Below are 15,439 nucleotides of genomic sequence, written 5' to 3'. Positions count from 1 at the left end.
GACCCACACAAATCACAGTATAGCAAAACAAATTTGTTTGGGTGAATTTAACTCATGTACATACATGTATTACATATTTTTATGTAATAATGTACACATCTAATGTACTTATTACGTTTTGGAAGCCATCTTTGTGTTGGTGACCTTAGTGGGGGATTGTTGGGGTTGTTGGAAATTACTTGGCAACCAGGAACAGGATGTGACGTTAGGAGGTTGACAAAACCGCGACCCTGCAGTCCTACGTTCTGTGTACGAAGTTTTAAAATATTTATAGTTTGAAATACCTTCTGTATCCAAACGATATCCTTACCATCTTGATCGTCACACCGGTAAAACATTTTAATTTAGTATCTGCATTCAAACACAAACCCAATAATTGCTATATCCCTATGCATTTTGATACATAACTAATGATTAGGGTGGCAGTTTGCCGACCTTTGTATGAATGAGATTACATCTGCAAAGCTAGCTAGTGTAGTAACTACCACGCTGCTAATGAATGATGGCTTCCTATTTATAAATACATCTCTTTTATTGTGTAATGTGTAGGGGTAATATTGAGTGCCCGGGTAGATGCGTTTGAAACTGTACCTATACTGGACTTGTTCTCAATATCGGCCACTTTTAATGCTAACCAGCTAGCACTGATGCGAGTGCTACGTAGCGAGCTTGCTAGTTAATGTAGTCTAGTTGCGACTCCAATGTGTTTGTCTTACCAGCAATGCCCGACAGTCAACATTTAAATCCGGGACACAGCACTTTGCACGTTGTGGGTTAGCTGGTCGTATGTCGTAGAGATGGATTCATAGGCGCTAAAGTCAGCTATTAAAGTGCAACCAGCGCTTCTAGCTATCAAGCTAAATCAATGGTTAGCTGCTTTGAAACTTTCCTGGTAGAGTTAGAGTTATCTAACGCGGTGTTCCCTTCAGATCCAGGTGCCTCTGTGGGCCCTCTGACCTGCACCTCAAGGTCCTAGAGACAAACAGCAGCCATGTTTCTCTACAACCTCACCTTGCAACGAGCCACTGGCATCACACACGCCATCCATGGCAATTTCTCAGGTAAGGGATGTCATGATGGTCTCCCATCCTGACTATTCTAGGTTATGTGCTTAGGAAGTGATGAGTCTATCATGTCTCTTCTCTGACAAGAAATCAGTGGAGATATCTTTAAAACGTCTGATCATTTCAGCATTAAGGCACACACATACATTACCATAAACTATGGCGGATGAACTGACTTTTGAACTCTGCAACATGATGTCTGTGGACAGGTACCAAGATGCAGGAGATTGTTGTCTCCCGGGGAAAGACTCTGGAGCTGCTGCGTCCGGATGCCAACACGGGGAAGGTCCACACCCTCCTCACCATGGAGGTGTTCGGCATCATCCGCTCTCTCATGGCCTTCAGGCTCACGGGAGGAACTAAAGGTGTGTGTGTGTGTGTGTGCATGCGCCCCCGTGCGCCTGGACTGGCGCCCCTCCAGAAGGTTTGAACACAGTACTATTGTGTGTCTGTGAGTTAGAGACATTAACTGAGACCCGACCATCTCTCCTCTTCCTCCAGACTACATTGTCGTGGGCAGTGACTCGGGGCGTATCGTGATCCTGGAGTATCACTCCTCAAAGAACATGTTTGAGAAGATCCACCAGGAGACCTTTGGGAAGAGTGGCTGCAGGCGCATTGTTCCTGGGCAGTTCCTGGCGGTCGACCCTAAGGGCAGGGCTGTCATGATAGGTACGGGGACTATGACATACACACACACACACACACACACGGGCAAAGGCGTGAACATAGATTTGTATTAATGCTCTTGAAGTGATGAGTTTCTCATGTCTCTTCTCTGACTGATAATCACTGGAGAGAACTACAACACCTCTGATCTCAGCAAGATGCAGTTGGACTGTATTAAATCCATGATGTCATGCATTCTTATAAGACTTCTGTACCTGGCTTTAGGGGTATGTGACCCATGCATTTACAGTACTTTAATTCTAGTCGGATGTGGTGTTGTATGTCCAGGTGCCATTGAGAAGCAGAAGCTGGTGTACATCCTCAATAGAGATGCAGCCGCCCGCCTCACTATCTCTTCTCCCCTGGAGGCCCACAAGGCCAACACCCTGGTCTACCACCTCGTCGGAGTCGACGTGGGTTTTGAGAACCCCATGTTTGCCTGCCTTGAGATGGACTATGAGGTAAAAACCAGCACTCTTATCTGTGGCCCCTGTGGTGGCGGGAAATTGGATTTCCTGCAATAAAAACAAAACTAAAGATTCCTAACATCTTGACCTTCACAGGAAGCTGACAACGATCCAACAGGTGAAGCGGCTGCCAACACCCAGCAGACCCTGACCTTCTACGAGCTGGACCTGGGTCTTAACCATGTGGTCCGCAAGTACAGCGAGGCTCTGGAGGAGCATGGAAACTTCCTCATAACAGGTAACTCTACTCACCCACTCATACACATTAAAAGTTCAAAATAATAATAAAAAAAAGCTCAATTTAAACACTCTCCTTTCTTTTTCAGTCCCTGGAGGTTCTGATGGGCCTAGTGGGGTTCTGATCTGTTCAGAAAACTACATCACCTATAAGAACTTTGGAGACCAGCCTGACATCCGCTGCCCCATCCCCAGACGCAGGGTAAGAACATGCTTCTCCGAGATGGTCTTCAGTATATATACATATTTAGTTTAATATCTAAACACTTATTTGAATGCCTGTCACTATTGAACAGTGTTGATATGACTGGAGACATTTTAGTATAACTTTTTTTAATAATAAAAATATTAAACCTGGGACTTTAAGACTGATCTCTAGCACCAAATAGGCTTTTGTCTTCTACCTTCACGCTTCTGTCAGCTTTTCTATGAAGGCCGAAAGCCTTTGAGTGAAATGCTGTGTGCATGTGGAGGAGTAAGGGTCAGTGCTGATGCAAACACGCTCTGCTGTATTTCAGAATGACCTGGACGACCCAGAACGAGGGATGATCTTCGTGTGCTCAGCCACTCACAAGACCAAGTCCATGTTCTTCTTCCTGGCTCAAACCGAGCAAGGAGACATCTTCAAGGTCACCCTGGAGACAGACGAGGAGATGGTAAGAGGAATAGTGGTCAAGAAAGGAAGGGACAGACTTTTTCTCGGCCCACTTATCTGATTTCAAACCTTACCCCGAGACCACAGGTGGATCGATGACAGGAGACAGTCTCTCATACACAAACAGGTCCGGGTGAGGAGGGCTACTATTGGATGTTCATGCCTTCATGTTTTGTATTTTAGGTAACAGAGATCCGAATGAAGTATTTTGACACCATTCCTGTGGCAACAGCCATGTGTGTGCTGAAAACTGGCTTCCTCTTTGTCGCCTCCGAGTTCGGCAATCAGTAAGCCTTATTCTTTCCTCACACTCACAAACAAACATTGCTACTTTGTGTCTCTCCATCCTCATTTGGTGTTCTGATCGCCCCCTCTCTCTCTCTCTCTCTCTCTCTCTCTCTCTCTCTCTCTCTCTCTCTCTCTCTCTCTCTCGTCCTTAGTTACCTGTACCAGATAGCCCATCTGGGGGATGATGATGAAGAGCCAGAGTTCTCGTCTGCTATGCCATTGGAGGAGGGGGATACCTTCTTCTTCCAGCCCCGCCCACTTAAGAACCTGGTTCTGGTGGATGAGCAGGAGAACCTGTCGCCTATCATGTCCTGCCAGGTGTGTGTGTGTGGAGGGAGAGTGTGTGTGGAGGGAGAGTGTGTGTGGAGGGAGAGTGTGTGTGGAGGGAGAGTGTGTGTGGAGGGAGAGTGTGTGTGGAGGGAGAGTGTGTGTGGAGGGAGTGTGTGTGTGCCACCAGATCTGCTGTTGAAGTGATGAGTTTCTCATGTCTCTTCTCTGACTGGAAAACCAATGGAGAGAACTACAACACCTCTGATCTCAGCATAGACACTCACACCTTTCCACCGTGCATGTCTAGGCAGTGACATAACTTGATCATTGTTTGGAGATCTGCCCATCATTCTGATTTCCTGCCCCCTCTCATTATGTATGTGACAGATAGCTGATCTGGCCAATGAGGACACACCACAGCTGTATGTGGCCTGTGGGCGGGGCCCCAAGTCCACCCTGAGAGTGCTCCGACACGGACTGGAGGTAGGTTTGGACACGGGGTCGGCCTCCAGTACATACACATACACACAACACACTTGGACTGTACGCAGCACCGAGGGAAGTGTGTCTGTTGTAAAGCTTGGGATCTCTACTTGGGACTCAGACTGGAGAGGTGATGAGGTTCATGTTGGTGTGTGTGAACTTCAGTGTTTCCCACAGATTAGGAAGCTATTTGTGGGGGGTGGGGCGGGTCGAAATAATTCCTTTGTTAATAATTTGTTACACATAACTTTACTAAATTACATATGAATCCAAAATGATTCACACCTTCACAAAATCAACAACAACAAACAAATCATTTCTGCATATGCAGCAAATGCTAGCAAAGCTAGTGCTAAATAACTATTTAACTGGTCGGCTCCATGACGCCGGCTAAGTAGCTAGCTCCCAAGATTTCTCACCAAAAGAACGAAGGGGAACCTTTGATAAAACATCGTAGGTACCTAGCGAAAAGTATCCTCAACCTTCCTAAACCTTTAGCTACGGCATTAATGCTGAAGGCTCGCTGAAATAGCTGTCGGTCATACTAGAGCGGCGTAGGCATGCATCGTTGCTAATGTGTGCTGACGTTGTGACTGTGTGTGTATGTGAGAGAGACGTGTGAGTGACAGAGAGCAGGGAAAGGAAATGCAGCTGAACAAATATGCTGTGTGTTTCAACCTAAATAGTTACGAAAAAATTATAACGAAACGCAATATGTAGCAGACGGTGTTGATTCTGTGGCACATCGCAACAAACTAGTCTGTGTGGGAAACACTGAGCATTGTCTCTTCTTTTCCGCAGGTGTCAGAGATGGCTGTGTCTGAGCTGCCTGGTAACCCCAACGCTGTCTGGACTGTACGCAGACATATCGAAGGTATCTCTCGCGCGCTCACTTTCTCTCGTTGGCTACTCACTTTCTCTTTCACTCCCTGTCCCATTCACTCACCATGACTCACTCTCATTGACTGACCCTCTCACTCGCCCACACAAGTTCACATACAAACCTTTACACACTACTGCACTGTTTTGTCCACTTTCATGCCAGATTGCAGTACTAACATGTTGGTCAAAATGTTGTCGGTTTCAGTTCCATTCACTTTTCTGACTTGACATAACCTTCACGTTCCAACTGCGGAATGTTTGTCTGCTTTTGGGAGCATGCTGCACTTAGTTTGAATTGTGTCCCCTGCCAGCAGTTTCCCAGAAGTCATGTGAACCGTTCAGTGGCTGAGTTCCACTGCAGCTGGTTGAGACAAGCTAGCTTGGGTGTGGGTGTCAGAATATTTCACTCTTACTATTTGTTCTTTCCTTGTGTGGATAGAGCACACTTACAAAAACCTAGAGAAAGAAACATAATGCAGTCACATGACCAGAAACAGACACTGCACCATCATCACTGTTTAACTTCTTAAACCAACCTGACTCCCTGGCCAGGCTGGCTATGTTCTTCCGACGTCAGTAGTCCAGCTGTGTTTATTAGACTGGACGGATGCCTGCTGCTTGTCTTGTAGACAGGATGTGTCCCTGACTGTCCTGTGTGTTTGACAGATGAGTTTGACGCATACATCATCGTGTCTTTCGTCAACGCCACGCTGGTGTTGTCCATCGGAGAGACAGTAGAGGAAGTGACGGATTCTGGCTTCCTGGGGACCACGCCCACCCTCTCCTGCTCTCTGCTGGGGGAGGACGCCCTCGTCCAGGTCAGCCTCACCCCGAACCTCACCCTTACATTGGTCTCTCTCCCCCCCCAACCTCACTCTCATAGTGATCTCCTTCTACAGTTGTCCCACTGTTCTCCACCCCCCCATATCAAACTCTTTAATTTCTCTCCATCTCCTCCTCTTTACTCCTACTAACTTCTCCCCTCCGCCTCTCTTCCTCCTCTCCAGGTGTACCCTGACGGTATCCGCCATATCCGAGCAGACAAGCGTGTAAATGAGTGGAAGACCCCCGGGAAGAAGACGATCGTCCGCTGTGCCGTCAACCAGAGGCAGGTGGTCATCGCCCTCACCGGGGGCGAGCTGGTGTACTTTGAGATGGACCCGGTCAGTACCTGCTCCCCCTGCCCAGAACCCCCTCTGTGATCTGGGAGGGTTCCACTGTCATGTGATGCCACTAAAAGTCCATCGATCCGAGTTTGACCCTAAATCTAGTCTTCTGTCACGCTGAAGGCTGTTTCAACCACATATTTTGTCACCTGTTCAAAGTTCCTTATCACTGGTAGTCTTCTAACCCTCCCTCCCTCTCTCTCTGTCGTCCATGCCTCCCTCTCTCTCTTCCTCTCTCCCTGTTGTCCATGCCTCCCTCCCTCTCTTCCTTTCTTTCTGTCGTCCATGCCTCCCTCTCTCTCTTCCTCTCTCCCTGTCGTCCATGCCTCCCTCCCTCCATGTCGTCCATCCATCCATGCCTGCCTCCCTCCCTCTCTCCCTGTCATCCATGCCTCTCTCCCTCTCTCCCTGTTGTCCATGCCTCCAGTCAGGACAGTTGAATGAGTACACGGAGAGGAAGGAGATGTCTGCTGACGTGGTGTGTATGAGTCTGGCCAACGTCCCTCCTGGGGAGCAGCGCTCGCGCTTCCTCGCCGTCGGGCTGGTCGACAACACCGTCCGCATCATCTCCCTCGACCCCTCGGTATGAATGCACACACACACACACATGTTATACAGATGTCACACACACAAACTCACCATGTCGAAGGATGTGGGTGTCGTGTTCTGCTGTTGAAGTGATGAGTTTTTCATGTCTCTTCTCTGACTAAATACTAATGGAGAGATCTACCACACCTCTGATCTCAGCATAGACCGAAAGAAACACACACAGAGCCCTGTAGTTGTCTGTGGATAGTTAAGAGCTACCAGTACTATGTGTTCTTGGAGCGGATCGTGATGATGAAGCCCAGAGTTTATTTGGCTCGACCTGGCTCCCTGGTGTGCCTGTCATGAGACTACCAGAACCTAATCCAGATGGAACTTCGAGGCCACGCAAAACGCCCAAGTGCATGTCGGGTACGAGTGCAGCGTGAGTGTGATGTATCCTTACAGTGTGTGTGTGTGTGTGTGTTTGTTGTGCAGGACTGCCTGCAGCCCCTCAGCATGCAGGCCCTGCCCGCCCAGCCGGAGTCTCTGTGCATCGTGGAGATGGGCGGGGTGGAGAAGCAGGACGAGCTGGGGGAGAAGGGAACCATCGGCTTCCTCTACCTCAACATAGGACTCCAGGTACGCACACGCACACCGACTGCCGGGTCTCAATCTTTCACAGCTGTGCGCCTTCTCTTCAGATCTGAAGTGAAGGATAAGGCCGATGATTGTCGGACCCGGCAGGTCTCCATCAGTAGGCGGTGTCGATACTAGATCCTGACCTGTCGTAACCATGGCTGGATCCTGCCGTGTGGTCAAGCTTCTCCCTTCTCCCCTCAGAACGGCGTGCTGCTCAGAACCGTCCTGGACCCGGTCACAGGAGATCTTTCCGACACCCGCACCCGCTACCTGGGGTCACGGCCCGTCAAGCTCTTCCGGGTCAGGATGCAGGGACAGGAAGCTGTAAGTGGTCCTGGTCACATCGGTGCTCTTACAGAGATCGGAAAGAGTCGGATGTGTGTCGGCCTGTGTGTTAAACCTGTCCAGTCCTCTATGATTTCTACAGTTCAGCCTCAAAGTGGGCTGACCGTGACATGAGCTCTGACCTCTGTGTGGCCCCTTGCAGGTGCTGGCCATGTCGAGCCGCTCCTGGCTCAGCTACTCCTACCAGTCTCGGTTCCACCTCACGCCCCTGTCCTACGAGACCCTGGAGTACGCTTCCGGCTTCGCCTCAGAACAGTGCCCCGAGGGCATCGTGGCCATCTCCACCAACACACTTAGGTGTGGACACACACACTGAGCGCACATTGATGAAGGGATGGGGTCTTGATCTATTTTCTACATCGAACACTTGTCTGAGCAAAGCTGCATAGTGAGTTGAGGGTGGAGAAGTAAGTAAACAAGGAGGCGCTGGGCTCAGCAGGGTGAGCACAGTGGTGGGCAGGGGAGTAGGCAAACGGAAAGCTGGAGAGAAAGCTGGACGGCTGGAGGTCCAGCCAGGGTGGAGCTTCCAGGGAGAGGGATCGGGTGAGATGGAGGGAGGGAGGGACACCTAAACAGGCTGACAGGAGAATGAGTGGGTTAGGGAGGTAAAGTGCTTCGATGCTGTTGAAGTGATGAGTTTCTCATGTCTCTTCTCTGACTGAAAATCAATGGAGAGAACTACAACACCTCTGATCTCAGCATAGACAGTTGGTAGACAGGGGTAGCTTCAAACAAGGGGGGGGGGGGGGCGCAGGGAGTCATGGAGCCCTTTCTCTCCTCTCTGGAAGGGATGGGTTCCTCATGTATTCTCTTCCAATAGAGGGAAGACCTCATATCAGAGCACAAACATGTTTATCTCCCCACATCAGCTCCCCCTTCATTATATTCCCTCACTCTTTAACCACATCCTCTCATTCCATCCCCCCAAAGCTGGTGTATTCATCATTGGGCCTACTGAAACTAAATGATTTAATAAGAAATATTTTGATCGTTCTACCCTCCCTCTCCTCCCAGGATCCTGGCGCTGGAGAAGCTGGGTGCCGTCTTCAACCAGGTGGCGTTCCCCCTCCAGTACACGCCCAGGAAGTTTGTGATCCACCCGGAGACCAACAACCTGATCCTGATTGAGACGGACCACAACGCCTACACCGAAGCCACCAAGGCCCAGCGCAAGCAGCAGATGGCCGAGGTAGGGCCTCCACAACAGCAGGGGACGCTGTTGGGGGGGGGGGGGGGGCTGTGGGGGGGTGGCGGCACGTGAAGCTTTTTCACCCCTCCGCAGCATTGTGTGGGAGAGGTACTAGAGGAGAGGGGTGGGTGTTTAGATGCTGTTGAAGTGATGAGTTTCTCATGTCTCTTCTCTGACTGAATACGAATGGAGAGATCTACAACACACTCTGATCTCAGCGTGGGCGCACAGAAACGCGGGTCAGGTCAGGCAGGTGTGTACGGTTTGATGCTCAGCTGATTCCCTCGTTTCTACGTGGTGCCTCTTGCAGGAGATGGTGGAGGCTGCCGGGGAGGATGAGAGAGAGCTGGCGGCAGAGATGGCGGCCGCCTTCCTGAACGAGAACCTGCCTGAGGCCATATTTGGAGCCCCGAAGGCTGGGTCTGGGCAGTGGGCTTCTCTGGTGCGGCTGGTCAACCCCATCCAGGGCACCACCCTCGACCTGGTCCAGCTGGAACAGAACGAAGCTGCCTTCAGGTGAGGGGGAGAGTGGGGGGCAGTAAGAGGAGGAGGAGGAGGAGGAGGGGTGGGTGAAGAGTGGAGAAGCAAGTGGTGGTTGGAGAGGAGGAAAGTTCTGCCCAAGCAGGGCAAGGTTTAGGGATCAGAGGACCTGGGAACAATGGGGCTGGAGTGGGATGGGAGGGTTGGCGGCACAAGGAGAGGGATGAGGTGTGCAGAAAACAGGCTGACGTGAGGAGGAGGAGAAGGGGTTATGGAGGAGGAGAAGGGGTTATGGAGGAGGAGAAGGGGTTATGGAGGAGGAGAAGGGGTTATGGAGGAGGAGAAGGGGTTATGGAGGAGGAGAAGGGGTTATGGAGGAGGAGAAGGGGTTATGGAGGAGGAGAAGGGGTTATGGAGGAGGAGAAGGGGTTATGGAGGAGGAGAAGGGGTTATGGAGGAGGAGAAGGGGTTATGGAGGAGGAGAAGGGGTTATGGAGGAGGAGAAGGGGTTATGGAGGAGGAGAAGGGGTTATGGAGGAAGACTCGTCATATGCTGTTGAAATGATGAGTTTCTCATGTCTCTTCTCTGACTGAATGTATGGAGAGAACTACAACACCTCTGATCTCAGCATAGACAGGCACACAGGGACCACATGCACCAAGCGAGTGTATCATCATTCGGTATATGCAAGGGCAATAAAATAATAGGAAAATGGAGCTCTAGCCATAAGAAAATTGCTCAATACAATGTTCGATATTTTCACTCTGTGGTCACTGCTGTTTCAATTTGCGCGTGTTCATTGTTGTTCATGTTGAAACTTAACTGTGTCCCTTGATAAATACAATGGTGAAATTTGAAGTAAAGTGGGTAAAAATGTATTATAATCCTGTTCTTAATCAAAAATAGGTATTTCATCAATAACTATCGATATTAACTGAATTAAAAAACGTTTGTAGCTATATTTCCCAGTCCTAGTTTGGTATGGATACTGAAGGTCCTTTCTGTACTCCAGGTTGTAAGACCATTACTCACATCCCGCTCTCTCCCTCTGCAGTGTCACCGTGTGTCGTTTTGCCAGTGGAGGTGATGATTGGTACGTTCTGGTGGGCGTGGCCAGAGACATGATCCTCAATCCCCGCTCTGTGGCTGGTGGTTTCATCTACACCTATAGGCTGACAGGGGGCGGGGAAAAGCTGGAGTTCATGCACAAGGTGAGTGCGATTGACATAGGAAGTGAGGGTGAGTGCTTCGATGCTGTTGAAGTGATGAGTTTCTCATGTCTCTTCTCTGACTGATAATCACTGGAGAGAACTACAACACCTCTGATCTCAGCATAGTAAGTTGGTAGAGAGGGGTGGCTTTTAAAAAGGGGGTTTTGAGGGGGGGGGGGTAGAACACGCACTTACACAAGGTGAGTGTGATTGACAAAGGAAGTGACTAATTTTGGTTTTTGGTTGTGGTCGGACCATGACTGAGCTTTTGGGAATTTCCGTGACTTCTTTTAGAACTGTTCATCACTGACCTAGCGGAGTACTGTCTCTCTCTCTCTCCCCCCCTCCCCTCTCACTCACACACACAAACAGTTATAGTCTTGGGGAATATTTGGTAAGAGTTACCCTTTCAGTAGCATGTTTGTCCTTTGACCCACCGGGCTCTGCAGAATGCACAAACATCATCATGAAATCAACACAATGTTTTCTGAAATACTAGACATTATCAAAAGTATACTTGTCTTCTCACACCCACGCATACCTTATGGCAGCAGGTGTGATATTCTCAGTGGGTTTCTGACTCCTGAACAGCCGATGCTTTCACATGGGTTTAACAAAGAAGCTAGAAGTATATAGACACAGTCTCGATCACAGTCTTGGATCTTTTCTGCACTTAAAATGTGTATGTATATCTTATAACCTAATTTTACTTTCAACATTTTTCAGGAAATGGGTGACTAACCTATGTTAAATATGTTCTTTTGTAAAGCTCTCTCTTGGAAGTCGCTTTGGATAAAAACGTCTGCTAAATGTAAATGTAATGTAATTCCACCATGAAAGCCCCCCCCCAAAGTGTATATTATACAGATCAGGTTAAAGGTACACGGATCAGAAATGAATTGTTTGGATTGGCTGAGAGATAATGGATGTTTCAATTGGTCAAACTGACTCACTGTGGTGTTTTGATTGGCAGACTCCTGTGGAGGATGTCCCTCTGGCAATCGCTCCCTTCCAGGGGCGGGTGTTGGTGGGGGTAGGAAAACTGCTGCGAATCTACGACCTGGGAAAGAGAAAGCTGCTACGCAAATGTGAAAATAAGGTATGTTGGGGGGCTTCTTGAGTGTGGGTGGGAAAGCCTGGAAGACTGGAAACACTGAGACGTTCTATGAAGCAAGAACTCAGGAGGTTTTGGAACATACCAAATCAGAGACTAGTCTGGGCTTGATAGGGAGAGCTGCCTTGTTTGCCAATTAATGGCCTATCTCTTTCTCCAGGGGATCAGTACATTCAAAAGCCATTTGTGTCAGGTCTTGAGTCATAACTGTTCTGGGGAAACACAAGCAAGGGCAAAAGCTTAGTGGTTAGAGCAGTGTTTCCCTGCTCCAACACCCGATTCTAATGAATGGGTCATGCCACAAACATGCAGGGTCAGGGGTCCTGAGGACCAGGGGAAACAGTTAGAGCAACAAAATGACCATTCACAAGGTTTTCAAACTAATTGGTTTCTTAGGGGTTTTCAAGGCTTTCACCTGAAAAGGCTAGTGTTGTTCATTCAATAACCCCATATCAGCACCAACGTGGCAGATAGTCTGGTCTATTCTGTCAATGGGCATAGAGGTCAGACAGATTAGAGAGAGCTGTGACGGAGATTAGGGCTGTCTGGTGACTGCAGGGTAAACATCAGATGCTGCATCAGATGTAGAATGTGTGAGGTAGACATGCAGTATGTAGAACCAGCTCCTGGGGTTGTGCTGGGGCCCTCTGAGACCTGGACAGTGAGGGAAGGAGGCACCCCAGGTACACTTCTAACCCTAACCTTGGGCAGTGAGGGAAGGAGGCACCCCAGGTACACTTCTAACCCTAACCCTGGGCAGTGAGGGAAGGAGGCACCCCAGGTACACTTCTAACCCTAACCCTGGGCAGTGAGGGAACAAGGCACCCCAGGTACACTTCTAACCCTAACCCTGGGCAGTGAGGGAACAAGGCACCCCAGGTACACTTCTAACCCTAACCCTGGGCAGTGAGGGAATGAGGCACCCCAGGTACACTTCTAACCCTAAACCTGAAGACGACCGCGTGTTTACATGCCTGCATGCCTACAGTCCTGGACGACATATTTGACCAATCCCCCCCCCCCCTGCCCTGTCTTTTATCCACAGCACGTGCCCAACCTAGTGACTGGCATCCACACCATCGGGCAGCGCGTCATCGTGACCGATGTCCAAGAGAGCCTCTTCTGGGTCCGCTACAAGCGCAACGAGAACCAGCTGATCATCTTCGCCGACGACACCCACCCTCGCTGGGTGACCGCCGCCTGCCTGCTGGACTACGACACCATGGCCTCGGCCGACAAGTTCGGCAACATCAGCATTGTAAGTTGAAAAGTGTGCATGTGTGTTGGGCGGTCAAATGCCACCAGGGCAATGAACTCCGCCCTTGGAATACACAAGAATATACTGCTTTCTGCACACACAAAAATAAGCGTAAATGAATATGTTAATGATTTGATATGACCTCCCCTCTCCTAGGTGCGTCTGCCCCCCAACACCAGTGATGATGTGGATGAGGACCCCACTGGGAACAAGGCTTTGTGGGATAGAGGTCTTCTGAATGGAGCCTCCCAGAAGGTACTATTTATGTCCTGGTTCCATGCTTGGTTGTCTCTCTTTCTCTCTCCTTCTCTTTTTCTCTCCTGTATTTTGTCCTGTTAAATTAGAGTGTACTAAAGACATACAAGCCGGGGGAAACTGAAATGGCTGTCTGCACTCATGTTTTTGTGCATGTGTGGTTTAGAGTGAACGTTCTGGACTGTTTTTATTTGTGGGCATGAGTGTTTGCGATGGGGGAGGTTTTCTTTGTCCCGTCTTTAAAGTTTCCTAATCCTCCCTGCATAGCATGCTACCAGCTTAGCCTAGGGTCTGGGTTACCAGCCTCTATATGTTGAGGTAGACGCATCACGGAAAGTCCCCATTCGTCCTTTCTTCCTGTCTAATTACTTTAGTGTGAAAAAGAGTGCACGTCAGCAATTTCTGTTTTTTTGTGTGTGGAGTTAGAATGTTCTGCTGTGTTCTATGTTTGTGTGGGTGGGTGTTTGACTTGTTTATTTGAGGTAAGACTTTCCAAATTCCACCGTGCCACCGTTTCACCCTCTTCTCTCTCCACGTCTCTTTTCCTCCTTCCTTCTCGTCAGGCGGAGGTGATCATGAACTACCACATAGGAGAGACCGTCCTGTCCCTGCAGAAGACCACCCTGATCCCTGGGGGCTCCGAGTCCCTTGTCTACACCACCCTGTCTGGGGGCATAGGCATCTTGGTGCCCTTCACCTCACACGAGGTAACACACACACACTCATTTTGACATGCGCACACACACTTCCCCTCTGTGGTTCTGAGACGTCCACCGTACAGAGTGTGTGAACTGAAGTGTGACCCTCGCGTGTTCCGTCTCCAGGACCATGACTTCTTCCAGCACCTGGAGATGCACATGCGCTCCGAGTTCCCCCCGCTGTGCGGCCGAGACCACCTCAGCTTCCGCTCCTACTACTTCCCCGTCAAGGTGGGTTCAGCCAACCAATAGAAACACAAAAAACGGACACATCCCAACGTGCTGCTGTAAAAGAACCTGTTTTAAGACTACGGGTTACTTCTTAAGTGTTCTCCAAAGCTCCATAGGGACTCAGAGGCTTTGACATGTGCCTGTATTCGATGGTGAACCCAGTGTGCTGAGCCTTAGAACAGCCCGTTCAAAGGCTGCACATATGCAGGATAAGAACTGTCTATGTTCTATCAATACCATATATACTATACGATCATTTGTGTTTTGTGTGTGTGTGCAGAATGTGATCGATGGAGACCTGTGTGAGCAGTTTAACTCCATGGACCCTCACAAGCAGAAGAGTGTGGCCGAAGAGCTCGACAGAACCCCGCCCGAGGTCTCCAAGAAGCTGGAGGACATCCGCACTCGATACGCCTTCTAGAACACTCTGGGATGGACACCTCAAAACATACACGTTTCACACACGCACACACAAGTTTATCGTAAAACATACATCAACTTGGCTGTGAGAACAGTCACACCTCCTCTCCCAGGATGAAGTGACAAGGTGTGGGTGTGAGAGAACCGACATCTTTCTCTGCAGCTTGCTGTCTCTGATTCTCTCACCGTCTCTGGACCGCTAGAGCCCTAATGGCACCCAGTATACTCACCACACCTCAGTCCTGTGACTTTCGGTAAACGGATAAGTTGATGCTTAAGCTTGTGACATTTTCTGTGGTTAAATGATGTTCCATAGAAAGCAAATGTGTTTCAACGGCCTCTGTCTAGAGCAAGTGACATTTTAAAATGTGTGAGGTGACTGATAAGGTTAGCTATGGATGGGGATAGCCCAGTACTTTCCATGCATTGTCTATTTGCATCCACTGTTTTTATTTCCTTCCTTGTGAGTATTTTGTACTCTGTGCCACGTGTAAAATGGAAATGGCTATCTATTGTAATTTGGTATGAATCGATGTGATTTTCTAGCCTGGTCTTCTTACAACTGCTACAAGCTTTAAGTAAATGTGAGTTGGACAGGCTGTCTAACCATATGCAATAGCCTAAGCAGTGCTCTGTCTGTAGTGTGTGATCTGTGGTGTGCATTAGCTGAGGGTGGGGTGTTTTCGACCTTGTGGCTCTGTGCTGTCTGACCCTCCTCAATCCTGTAAAGTCCCAACCTCAGCCACGATCACAGGACAGACCAGCCGCATTCCACCCGTGTCATGGGAAAAAAAGCTGTTTTGTAAATAAAGTTTTCTTTTTTACCTTGTATGGCTTTGCGACTCATGTTGGAACCTGAGTGGAACTCAACAGGTTGGTCCATGTAGAT

At 49.2% G+C, this 15,439-nt stretch overlaps 1 protein-coding gene across 1 annotated transcript; it reads left to right on the top strand.

Annotated features, from left to right (window-relative positions):
- Positions 1-179: 179 nt before the first annotated feature.
- On the top strand, positions 180-15,379 carry sf3b3 (splicing factor 3b, subunit 3). The gene is made up of 27 exons (XM_084672262.1): positions 180-329; positions 930-1,061; positions 1,274-1,429; positions 1,566-1,736; positions 2,022-2,194; positions 2,297-2,438; positions 2,527-2,639; positions 2,956-3,093; positions 3,276-3,379; positions 3,533-3,698; positions 4,038-4,133; positions 4,935-5,007; positions 5,682-5,833; positions 6,023-6,178; positions 6,609-6,764; positions 7,205-7,348; positions 7,550-7,672; positions 7,836-7,990; positions 8,708-8,882; positions 9,193-9,398; positions 10,418-10,574; positions 11,548-11,673; positions 12,734-12,946; positions 13,103-13,201; positions 13,765-13,908; positions 14,026-14,130; positions 14,411-15,379. The coding sequence occupies exons 2-27, from the start codon at positions 992-994 to the stop codon at positions 14,549-14,551; spliced, it is 3,654 nt and encodes a 1,217-aa protein (XP_084528388.1). The 5' UTR covers positions 180-329; positions 930-991; the 3' UTR covers positions 14,552-15,379.
- The last annotated feature ends 60 nt before the right edge of the window (positions 15,380-15,439 follow it).

Source organism: Hypomesus nipponensis, chromosome 14 (assembly GCF_054491055.1).
Source record: "Hypomesus nipponensis isolate SF chromosome 14, ASM5449105v1, whole genome shotgun sequence".
Lineage (NCBI taxonomy): Eukaryota > Metazoa > Chordata > Actinopteri > Osmeriformes > Osmeridae > Hypomesus > Hypomesus nipponensis.
Note: the sequence above shows the minus strand (reverse complement) of the source record. Positions and strands in the feature narration are given on the sequence as shown.

Coding starts and splice junctions, on each gene's coding strand:
- sf3b3 (XM_084672262.1), top strand. CDS start 992: ATGTTTCTCTACAACCTCACCTTGCAACGAGCCACTGGCATCACACAC. Junction 3,380..3,532: donor GCCTCCGAGTTCGGCAATCA/GTAAGCCTTATT, acceptor TCTCGTCCTTAG/TTACCTGTACCAGATAGCCC. Junction 11,674..12,733: donor TACGCAAATGTGAAAATAAG/GTATGTTGGGGG, acceptor TTTTATCCACAG/CACGTGCCCAACCTAGTGAC.